Source organism: Calypte anna, chromosome 3, assembly GCF_003957555.1.
Source record: "Calypte anna isolate BGI_N300 chromosome 3, bCalAnn1_v1.p, whole genome shotgun sequence".
NCBI lineage: Eukaryota > Metazoa > Chordata > Aves > Apodiformes > Trochilidae > Calypte > Calypte anna.
In genome coordinates, this window is record NC_044246.1 from 33,373,807 (window position 1) to 33,386,443 (window position 12,637).

Consider the following 12,637-nt stretch of genomic DNA (forward strand, 5'->3'; position numbering starts at 1 on the left):
AAACAAACAAACAAAAAAGGGAACCAAACCAAACAAAAAAACTCAACAAAAAACCACCACAAACAAAAACCTGACTTCATCTCCAGTTGATTTCAAGGTGAATGAATATAGATTATACAAAGCTTACAGCAAAGGTATTAAAAAAGAATTTTTTTTTTAAGATGACCTGAAGTAATATTTAACATAAAATGATGTATTTTTCCAGTAATTTCTTTAAAATAATCACATTTATTACTCTCTTAAATTACTGCTAGTTCTAAATTCTTCCTATCCTGTTTCTCTGGCTTAATGAAAAATATACCATCAAAAGCAATAACTTTATTCCATGCCTGAAGTATTTGCTGGTACTGAAAATTTTAGTTTACACCAAAGTGAATAATACATACATAATAGCATTCCTTTTTTAATGACTGTTTGTAAAATCATAATCATAGTCCTTTCATTGATCAAGAGACTTTACTTTAGATTTTAGAAATTCTTCAAACATGTAAGTTGCAAACTAGCTGCTTCAAGGGAGATGAAGTCTTCTGTGTTTGTTTTTTTAATCCATTATATTATCGATATTAGGATTTTTTAACTAAAAAATCTTTAGCAACAGAAGGAATGTATAAAACTTATTCCAACTTCAAACAAAATTGAAAATAAATGTAACAGAACATTTGCTTAATGACTTATGACTTTAGTTTACTCTTCTCTTTAAAGCCTATAAACACTTGTTTGCAAAAGCAAAATTGCCAGCAGCATTATGAAACTGGGAAACACCACGGGGGTTTTGTATTATACTATCAAACATAAGCACATGTCATTTTTTCTCCCCATTTACATTTTCATTTACCATAAAAGGCCTAAAATATGAAAATAATAGTGTAAAAAACAAAGAAATTACTAACATCAGAAGCTATCAAGTTCTTTGAGAAGATCTTTAAGATGTTGTCTTTCACCACGGGATATGCTTGCTCATTTAAGTAACAGCCCACAGTGGCTGGAAGTCCAGCAGTATTCTGCAGCCTGCTGTGTGCCCCTCTGATCCCTCCTGAAAAGAAAGAACGTGTAGGGATGCTCAAACCACAGCCACCTGTCATTAGCACAATTGCATGGGAGGTGGGGGGGTCTCTCAGCAATCAAAAACTAGTTAAGGCTGATCTTCATTCACTGCAGAACCAAAAGAGGCTGCTCACATCACAGAAGTTACTGCACATACACACTCTGTTTTTGGCAGGATGGGCTGCGAAGTTTCACGGCCAGTTAATATACAGCACTTGCAACACTCCACAGAACAGCTGTTTCACTGCTAGCCCTGACGAAGTGTTACATCATCATGAAACAATAAGGTAGAAAGGACCTTCAAGAAATCTTCGGGTTTGTACATGATGCTTTTAAAATGTCCCACAAGACAGTTAAGATATAAGAAGAGCAAGCAAATATGTAAAATACCTTGTCAGTAATTAATGGGTGCTTGTGAGGACAACATTACACAGCTTCCAGAAAGAGGTGCCTAAAAAACCACCTCAAACCCAAAATACAAACAAACAAACAAAAAACCCCAAAGCCCACAAGCAAGGAATAGCCACCTCACATAGGCAAGTACTTTCTATCACAGAATTCAGTAAATTGTTGTTTAAAACAGTGATCTCAGTAACCTGATGAGGAATGACTGCAGACATTGCAGGCTGATCAGGCACTCCATTATAGAGAGGAATTCTATTTCTGACTTCCTAGTGATGCTCAGAGTACCCCATGTGTTCTGACGTGGACAACCACTGTTAATAGTTTAAGTGATGCTAGAAAAGGAGTCACAAGACAAAGATTCAGGTTCCAAATCTGATGAAAAGAAGAAACCTGATCTTCTTCTCCCTGTAATAACTAAAGATCAGATGCCTGAAGAGTACACATAAGGACCAGAAAGTGAAAGCAGCTGAAAGTGTGCAAGTGGGATTCCTAAATCCAGTATAACAGTGTCTGAAACATAACATTAAACTTACTTTGGTGGAAATGTGTTAGCACAAATGTAACTTCCAAGTTTTCCTAAAAAGAAAGCTCCAAGTTTAGACAAGTTCAACAAAACAAAAATGGGAAAACTAACAAAAATTGAAGAAAAAGCAGAATTTTGGTCCCTATTTGGTCCCTGTTTTGAAGCCTATCCTTATACCTTATGAATCTCCATGAAAACAGAAGTGGGCAGCTGCCATGGCAACACATTTTTTCCAATTTATTACTGATGTTTCTAGGGTGGATCACTGGATGCAATAACAAGGGACTGAGTATCCAATACTTGATGAGTAAACTTGAATAAATATTCTGTTCCCCGAAAGAGTCTGCCTACAGTAGCAAGAAGAAGGATCTAGATGAAAATGTTCTTAAATGAAAACAAAACAGATTCTTTAATGGTGATTCTTACCCATGCTTGCAAATTCAAGGATTTTAAAGTGGCAGCAGTCTCTCTCTTACTGTATATTTAAGAACATGGAGTGCAGCATAAAAGATAAGCTCCCATTTGGTTCTCTCCAAAACAGTGACTCAGGGAAGAATCAGTCCTTGAGAACACATGATGACAGAGAATAAAGCTTTCCAGCACTAGCACAAAATTAATATGGAAAAGTTACATAAAGAGGTTCTTAAAAGACTTGGAGTAATACCAGCAAGCCCTATTCCATACCTTGAATGACAAGTGAATAGCTTTCCTATATACACCATGTAGGTACAGTATGAATAAAAAATTTATCAGAACAGATCACAGAAAAAGGAGATACGAGAAGATTCAGTGATGATACTGAAAGCATTTCAAACTGGCTTCAGGATTAGAAAAGTATGAGCAGGACAGTTTTCAGTTCTACATGATATGGGCTATGAAAAACCCTGAAAAAGAAATAAAGTGGCAACAGTAACTGTATTATTGTGGCACTCTAAGCAGTTCTCAACAGCTGGAAAAACAGGCTCATTGCTGCTGTGCTGGTGGGTTTGTTCCTGGCTCTCTGCCTTTGGAAAAACAAACCTAAGCAAAAAAATATTTACATTCAGAGAAAAATCCTCCCTGTCTCATTTCCTTGTATCAGTCCATGTCTGTTACCCACTGTCCTGGTTTGGGCCAGGATAAAGGTGGTTTTCTGTCTTGTACTTTTGCTTTTAGCTAAGTCTCTTGTAAGTAGTTGCACTTGCTGAAATTAACAGCAAGTTTCTCAGACAGTGTGTGCTTCTAGGATTGATAACACTTGATGTTTATAGTTACTGCTAGAGACTGGTATGCAGAGCCAAGGACACTGCTCAGCTCTGAGGAAAACATTTTACCATCCAGGAGGATAAAGAGGTCCCACCTGAGCCCTCCTTTGGAGAGGAACAGACAAGATAGATGCCAGAATTGACCAAACAGAGTATTCCATCCCATATACGTCACACTCAGTATAAATTTGAGGCATCACGAGGGCCGAGCCAGATTTCCAGATTTCCAGACTTCTGGATTTCCAGATTTCTAGACTTCTGGATTTCCTGATTTCCCTTCTTCCCTTCCTTCACCCGGCATCTTGGAAGGATCCCGTCCATTCGCCTGCCTGTGGTCCTGATCCGTGTCAGCCCATATATGTGTGTTCCTGCCTCCGGTTCCCAACTGCTGCCAACTCCAGGAGTCCAGCCTGGACTTTCCCAGGGCTGCCCTGCAGCCTCGGTGGTGACATGAGAGTTATTGGGGGAAAGGAGGGAGGAATGTGGTTTCCATTTTCCTGTATATTTGTATATATTTAGTAATTTTTTCCTATTTATCATTACTGTTCATTAAAATTGTGTAGTTTAGTTTCCGACCCATAAGTCTCTCTCCCTTATTCTCTCTCCTTTCTTTATCAAGGAGGAGAAAGACATTAATAGAGAGCGTCTGTTATTCGGTTTAATTGCCGGGCCAGTGTTAAACCGTGACACCCACCATGGGAGCTCATTTGTTGATGTACTGTCCTTTGGTTTTAGGTAATACACAGCATAACACCATCTTTAAAAAGCATACACTAAATTGAAATCTCTGAACACTTTTCTGGGCAGCTACAGCCTAGAAAAAAAGATTTTTGAAGTTTTATTGGCAGGACTCTAAAATAATTTGCTCAATATGCAGCTGCAACCAAAAAAAAAAAAAAAAAAAAAAAAAAAGCCAGTAAAATTAAACCCACCTCCATAAGGATGTTGTGGAAATAGAAGAAGACAGAGAAGTGAACAAGAGGGGCAGTTCGAGGAATGCAGCAGCTGTATTATGAGTAGAGATTAAAACTGGGTCACCAATGTGCTTGTACTCCATTGCTTTCACTGGCTGTGCACAGGGCTTACCTTTGACAGTCAGGTCACAGATAGGACAGAAGTGGAAACACAAAATTTGATATCATCCCACAGTGTTCTGACATTTCATCAGTAGTAGATAGCTACTACTAATGAGGATGGAAGCAGAGTGGCCTTTTGGAATGTGAGACAAGAAGACACCAGAGAAAGAGGTACTGGACTCAGTCTTTTATGGGACAGAGAAAAATGAGGATCATTGTGTTGTTTCTACACTGTAAGCCTGATTTCCTTCAACAGCAATGTCAGAATGTCCTCTAAGATATTTGAGGACAACTACAAACCTTCAAGAAGAATCTGCTTTATTCAGTGGTTTGTAAAAGACCCACTGAGGTCTTAAAAGTTTATTTAGGAATCTTTGATGAAACAAACGAGACATTGTATCCTCAGAAAAGAGCAACATGAGATGTGGATAGTGATAAAAAACTATGATAAGATGATAGTATTAAAAAGGCAACCCCACAGAAATATTTTATTTATTGTACTAAAGAAGTGCGTATCAATTGTTTTTACTACAGTTAGAAAAATCTGTGCTTTATTCTGCATTAATGACTGAATATTTTGCTCTTTCACTATACAGGGTATTTATTATTGTAAGTACTGATCCACTGCAACTTTCCTGACTTATCACAAGACAAACACGCTTCTGGGAGCAAACCGAAATAAAGCCAGAAGCAACATCCTTTGTCAAAGTGAAAAATCCATTGCAACGACATCCTAATTTAAAACTGCATTCTTTATGCCACCTTTTTGTTTACATATCATTCTTTTGTAGAAATAGGCCAGAAGAGCAGATTGATATACACCTGAATCATTCATGGAACACACAAATCAGTTTGAGTAAACCCTTAAGAGAGCAATGGCTTCAAGTCAGATGGGTCCACTTGAGAATTCTCATTTAATTCAAGCATTAACTACATTCTTCCTTTCCTGGAACAAAAATATCCCCACCAACAATTTTCACTTCTTTCTGCTTAACACACCTCAAAGAGTTTCAGTTACAGCTTACTGAATTGTGCCATCATTGTGAAAAGTCTTTTTCACCAATAATCAATGTTCAGGATTTTCAAATATGCAGGGTACTTAAAAACCTCCTAAAGATTACACATTTACTTAAGGAGCTCTCAAACTGTTTAGTAATACTGATCAACTTGTGGGGAGGATATTCCTTCTCTTGAGAGAACATACTGCTTTTTGGAAATACATTCTTACTTTGAAGAGCCACTTCACAGTGGTGTGGTACAGATCACTCAAGCTCCTGCTTCAATCACACCATGGTCCACAAGACCAGGTTGGAGCTCTTCCTCTAAGCAAGAGGTTACATTGATCTTCCTGTTCCAACCACAGACTGTTTAATTCTCCTTCTTACATCCTCACAGCTCACATCTCAGCCAAAACTAATATTTTGGCAACATATCTGACTGCCTCTAAGCAGCACAGTTTTTCTGCATGCTTCATGTCTTATGTGAAGAGATGTATATCAAATTAATAAAGCCTTTCCTAGACTGTAATTGAGATCGTAGAGTAAGGCAGCACAGATATCATAATATTCATATTTTGATTCAATAATTCCTAACATGGAAGCGGATTTTAATATAGAAAATATCCAAGGAAAAAAATATTCAGAATAATTAAATAGGAATAAATTTAAGTAGAAGCTCATTTTTGCAAGTTAGGCAGGCACACTGAAAGAGCACAAGGCAGCCAGAAAAATGTTTTTTCCTCACAGACTTTTCCTGTAAAGAAGAAAAGTAAAGAGAACAATAGAATTACAGGCACCCTGGAGGGATGACAAGTAGAAAGCAGTTTCCAATTGTCTATGCTAACACTTTTGATAAAGAGGTAATAGCTAAGTAAACCAGAAAGAAATACTAACAACTTTCAGTATCTGATTACTTTAACAAACCAATCTGAACCATGAAATACAGAGACAGCAACTCCAAAAAGTTTGAAGAGTAACTGAAATATTAATGACCTAGCCATAGACACATAATTACCAATCAAGCATTCAAATGACCTTGGCCAATTCATTCTGAGCTCAAACGAAGCTAAGTTAAGCATATCTGTGATCCAAGACACATGTATTATTTAGCATTTGCTAGACAGTTCTTCATTTATGCAGACAGATGTCAACAGGATTTATATGAGAAGGTACCCATTTCTGCTTCATTTGAAATGTCGTGTTCTCTCTCAGAAAGCTAAACCACAGTGATTTATCTCATCTAGGAAGTCTTTGTGTTTTAGCAAAAGCACACTTTCCAAAAGCTACAGTCAGGAACTCTTCCAGCAGAAAAGTGAGATTTGGAGCTTTCAGAACACCTCCAGAGAACAAGGTGTCAGTACCTGCAACACATCCACTTGTACACAGGTGTGGCCCTAGGTATTTCATACACACAAAACCAGCCCACTGAATTCTCATGACACGTTTGTAGCTTCTTTTTTTTTTAAGCAAAGTAAGAAATGCACATAAGGGCAGTCCTTTGGGGATTTTGAGGGATTGGGTTGTTGTTGGTTTTGGCAGGCCTGTGCGGCTGATGAAGATTTGCATCACATACTTCTAAGTCCTAAATGAATATTTGTAAGGAAGACTGGGAAAGAACAGAATCAAAGTGAAAACCTGAGCTGGTAAGGCAACAGTTGAGGAATTGTTGAGGAAGCACTGACAATAAATTCTAAAAAGGCAGCTGCCTTCAGTCTCTTTTCCCTGTAAGCCATTCCCTATGCCAGTGCCTGTGTAGATGAATTTTCTACACTTCAGGATTGTGGAATGCAGCCTCAGCTATCAATACAGATGCCTTTTAACTGTCACCATTCCAAAGTGTTTATGAATTTTCCAGTATTCTTGGGGCTGCCACCACAGATCACTCTCTAATATAAAGAATTTTTGAGAATAATTAAAATACAAAATTCATACTCCCTTACTTAAGCTTCCCCTTGCTCTGCCCTCTGCAAGACACAGACACCCAGACAGGATGTGCTCATTGCTCATCTGCACTTAGCATTTAATATGTGATATAGCTGTGAACTACTACAGATGATGAAAGTTTGGCTGAACAACAACAGAGTCCAAAATTAATAAATACTTGAACACGTCCTGAAGGAGTTTTGTTAATCTGAAAAACAGACTACATCTGTGGTACTGATTATTCAGGTGACTAACCCAACTGCAAGCAATGTTTGGTTTTAAAGCACAGGTGAATGATAAGATATTTAAAACGAAAACAACTTTAAAAAACAAATTGCAAACCATTCCTTTCCTCCTGACCAAACAGACCTCAGCAGCACATAAACAATGTGAGACGACCAAAGCTGTCACATAATACTGTACTTATTTATCTAGCACTGCTGAAGCCAAGTGTTGAATGAGGGAGATACTAACAGGGGGGAAAAGCAAGAAAAGTAGTGCCAACTAAGATGAAGCAAACAAGTCACTGTTTCCTGTATGTTAAGGAGGGAAAAGTAGGTTAATAAGGAGAATGATTATTGAATAGCCAGAGGTAAAAAGTACTGTACAAGAAGGATTGAGGATCCATAAAAATAAAGTGCAGGAGATGAGTCTATCATGAGCACACTTCTGACACAGCTGAGCTATTTCAACACTTAAATTTTGAAGTACCATCAAGGACAAGAACAGGTAAGCAAGCTAGAAATAAAAGCAAGGGGATCACAGAGAAGTGGAGATAAAATGATGTATGGAACTGCACAATTTGCATGATAACAACTTCAAAGCATGACTAAAATGTGAAACTGAAGGAAATAGGAGAGCAGAGGCACTCAACCTTTGATCAGGGAAGCCTGGGGAGAACCTTTTCAAGCCCAGCTGACATGGTGTGGCAGAAGCTCAACAAGGAATCATAAAAAAGTAGTTGATTAAAAGTAAATCCTAGAAATAGGATTTCATGGAAATGCTCAGAAGGTTTAACACCTGAAGTGTGGCCAAGCAACATTTAAAGGACAGCCAGCGATGAGAGGCGGAATAAAGGTACTATCTTTGAGTGAAAGAAATCATGTTATATTCTTGCAGTATTTATCTGATACTATTGAACTTCAAATCTCACTGAAAACTTTCAGCTTAGATACATATTCTAAAACAAGCACCTTAAACACAAAGCAAGTGACACCAACCAGTGACATCCCCAAAGGGCATAGTCGTGACAGACAGTGGGAACCACATAAAGGTATTCTACAAACAATCTGCTGAAAGGTCAGATTTGGCATAAAGGTTTGGAAAGGAAAAAAACATTAAGACAGACTTATGCATAAACTTAAACATAGAACTTCTGTTACTCAACCAGGGGCATCTTTATTCAATGTCCTAATCACATCGATCTATCGCTTAACTGCGATGAAGAAAAAAAGGACCTCCAATGAGTTTTGGGTTTTTCCTCCAGTTTTCACTTCCTACCTGAAAAAACACAACTTTTCTGCTTCGTGGAGTTTATTATTAAACTAAAGTTTGAGAGGAATGGACATTTCCTGCTAAGAAAGGACAGTGAAGTACTACCACAGAGAATCAAACCAATGGACAGCTGTGATCCAACTTCTTTCTTCTGGCAATGACTGGTAAGCAACACTGATAGAAAATTAAATACAATGTGATAATAATTCATGTTTGGTATGGCACAGTATCATCACATGGTATATGGGAATATCTTGATCCCTACCTAAATAACTTAGAAAATAATTCTCTTGTCATATAAGAAGTATCTTAAGAGGAGTGGCTGACAGAACTGGAGTTGCTAAGCCTGGAAGGTGGTGAAGCTGGTTGTCTGAGGAAGTGTCTGGAGCACAAATCTTACAAGGATCAGCTGAGGGAACTGGGGTTGTTTAGTTTGGAGAAGAAGAGGCTGAGGGGAGACCTTACTGCTCTCTACAGCCACCTGAAAGGAGGGTATAACCAGGTGGGTGCTGGTTTCTTCTCGCTAGTAACAAGCAACAGGAAAAGAAGAAGTTAACTCAGGTCACACCAGGGGAGGTTTACACTGGAGAACAAGAAATGTATCTCTGCTTAAAAGGTTGTCAGACACTGGAACAGGCTGTCCTGGCAAGTTGTTAAGTCACCATCTCTTAAGTATTTAAAAGACTATAAATATGGTGCTTAGAGACATGGTTTAGTGGTGGACTTGGCCATCCTGGGTTAAGGGTTGGACTTAATTGTTATGGTCTCTTCCAACCGAAACAGTTCTTAACAAAAAGACCAAGCCACCCCAAAGTGGTGCACAGGTCAGTCTAACTTTGTGCTGCTACAGCCCATTAATACAGTTCATGTTAAATACTGGACACCTGTATCCAATACTCACAGTGACAATGCAAGAATATTGTCTTTTTAAAAAAGAAAGCATAATCTTTAAAAGCTCCTGAATGCACATATTAGAATATTAATCTCAATACATAACAAAACCAGTCACTCTTTAAATATAAGCACAAGAATAAAGCAAACAAAAAGTTTTTTCTCCTTCACATTACTGCAGTTCACTAGTGACCAAAATGAGCCATCTGGGGTCATTGCTACTAAATTTTTCCACTTAGGAATGATGAATAAAAACTATAATTTTTATAAATCAATTTTTATAATTTAATTTGGGATCTTCAAAGGAGAGGCACTAGCAGCTGATTTGTTATTATGATGCTGTACTGGGTCTGGCAGAGAGGGTGTTCCTTTTTTCCAATAGCAGACCTCTGTTGTTGTGCTCTGTACTGGTAGCTAGAAAGGTGTTGATAAGACACCAGAGTTTTGGTTACTGCTAAGCAGTGCTGGGATAGCATCATGGCTGTCTCTGCAAATAGTTCCTCCTCACAAGTAGGCTAGGGGTATGCAAGATCTTGGGAGGGTACACAGCCAGGACATCTGACCCAGAATATCCAATTCCATACCATACCCATATTCCATATCATATGAAGTCTGCTCAGTAACAAAAACTAAGAGAAAGAAGGGTGAGTGTGTGTGTTTATTAGTTATTATGATATTTATCTTGTAGACCACAAGCTATATATACTGAGGCCCTACTGCCCTGGAAGTGTCTGGACATCACTGGCTGATGGTAAGTAGAGAATAAATCTGTTGTTTTCCATGACCAACCTTTGCTTTTGCTTTATTAAACTGCCTCTATCTTGACCCACGACTTTTTTCCACCTTATTTTCTCTCCCCTACTACTGAGGAGACATAGGAGCAGCTTGGTAGGCACTTGGCATGCAGCCAAGGCCAACCAATCACACATGTGCATACTATAATCTACCATGAGATAGAACAAGCCCTTAGAAAGTGACCTGTAGAGATCTATCACCTCCCACTGCCCTTCTTCAAAATATAATTGGATATGCTCCAGCCTTCCATTGCTCTTTGGCACTAGTAATCCACCATTTGAGCATTAGAAAACATTTACAACAGATGTGCCTACAAACAGAGCATGATGATTTAAGTGGATAAGAACAGGAAAAAATGAACTCTCAAGAAACAAAGATCCTGACTTATGCTAATAATTTCACTTTAAAAGACTAAATTAAGGAGGAACATATGCAGATTTCCTTTTCTATTTCTATGCTTTTCTATTTTTGAGTTAAGTCTTACAAGTGCTGCTCATGTCAGACTACTTTTACTGTAGTTCCTCATAATATTCTGAGTATTTCTGTGTTGCTAAGTGTTTTCATGAATTCAATTTTTTCCCCTCGCTAAATGCCACAGCAAAAAAGATATGAGTTGTGTTTTTTTGGTGGAGTGGAACATAATGTAACAGAACTAGCAAAATCAGAGAGATGGAATAGTGTGTTAGAGTTACAACAGTACAAGGCACAGGTAAGTTTTAGTTAGTTTTGAGGTATCTGTGCAGTATAAATCTGCATGGGATAGAGGGCTGTTATTACTGGTCAATTTATTAACATTTAGAAAGCCATTTTACCTCTTTGACTGAGGTAAACAGATTGCAGTTCTTACTTTTGTATGTCTTCCTTAATGTTACTTACACTAAAACAACAGCTCTGCCTGGTAGGAATCCAAAAACATCAGGAAATATTCAAAACCAACACTATTTTGACTGAACATATGTATCAGAAATTTCTTTAGATAAAATTTTACGCAGGGTCTCTCAATTGTGTTTTACTGGGCAAGCTGGAGCAGCAAAAGTGGTGGAAACCTGGAATTTTCTTCTAGAAATGTGTCACTAGGAAGTGTTCACTATTTCTCCTGTACTCAATTTGTTTAATTCTATTATTCCCAGTAGTGTCTTTTTCTAAAAAAACTCAAGCAACTTACTTTGCAGTGGTCATACTGTTGCTGTAAAGTTGGAACATCCCCTCCAATGGGCATTTGTTTTTTTAGTTCTTCATCTTTTGCATTCAGCCATTTGATTAACTCTTCCAAGGATGTCAGCAATCTGTTCCATTTCTCTGCACTGGCCTCCAAGTGAGCCCTGTGAAGTAAAAGCATCCTTAAAGCCCTGAATGGCTAAACCAAGCATGGGAATACACTAAATTAATAAAATTTGTCCATCATTAAGATCGGAATGTTTGAAGTATTTAACTGAAAAACAACTTTGTGTTAAAAAGCCTCTACTGCAAAACATTTTTCACATCAAATCAATATAAGCAGAGGAAAAAAGAGGGAACACACAAATACCTACTTAATTTTTTAACTTATCAAAAACCTTGAACATTGCATGTCTAAGCAACATAAATAAATGCTGAGTTTTGCTGTGATTCCACCATCATAAAGCATAAAGTACAAGCATTGTTTTCTGAGCTAAATCACTACAAAACTGAACTTTTCCATTCCAGGATCTTGACTTGCCAGCAGGAAAAGCAACAACTTCTCCCAGCAGTGATCAACAATAGTAGCCTGTGCTACTGAACATATCAGTGGCACACATTATTTAATACATCATCTTTAGTCACTTATGAGTTACTGGAGAATTAACACAGTGAATCTGCCCCACAGTTTAAATGATAAAAAGCCCAATTCCACATTATCCTTTTCTATAATAATTTTCAAAACTACCTAGACTTGGTAGCATCTCCCTGCAGTACTTACACAACTGCAGGGAAATCTTCAATAGAGATGGGGAGAGAAAGAAAACTCTTTTACTGCAGTTTTTCTGTGCTATGGATCCATGTGAAATGAGTATGTACTTAGTTTACACCAATAAAGAACAATTTATTTCTCCACACCTGGGATGGAGTAGAGCTAAGACCTTTCCAGTGTAGTTTGACACCAGCTTTGTACCTTGCTGCCTCACTTCTGACAGATGAATGAGGTCAACTTTACAATTGTTTCCTACCTTTTCTCTTTCCTATTTTGTGCCTGGGTTTTTATCTTTTTTCTGATTCACTGTAACT

At 37.8% G+C, this 12,637-nt stretch overlaps 1 protein-coding gene across 1 annotated transcript in view; it reads right to left on the reverse strand.

The window, feature by feature from the left end:
- The window catches only part of UTRN (utrophin), a 352,138-nt gene that overhangs the window by 97,525 nt on the left and 241,976 nt on the right, over window positions 1-12,637 (reverse strand). Inside the window, exon 54 of the mRNA XM_030446581.1 lies at window positions 11,559-11,715. Coding sequence (XP_030302441.1) covers window positions 11,559-11,715 — 157 coding nt within the window. The remainder of the gene's footprint in view (window positions 1-11,558; window positions 11,716-12,637) is intronic.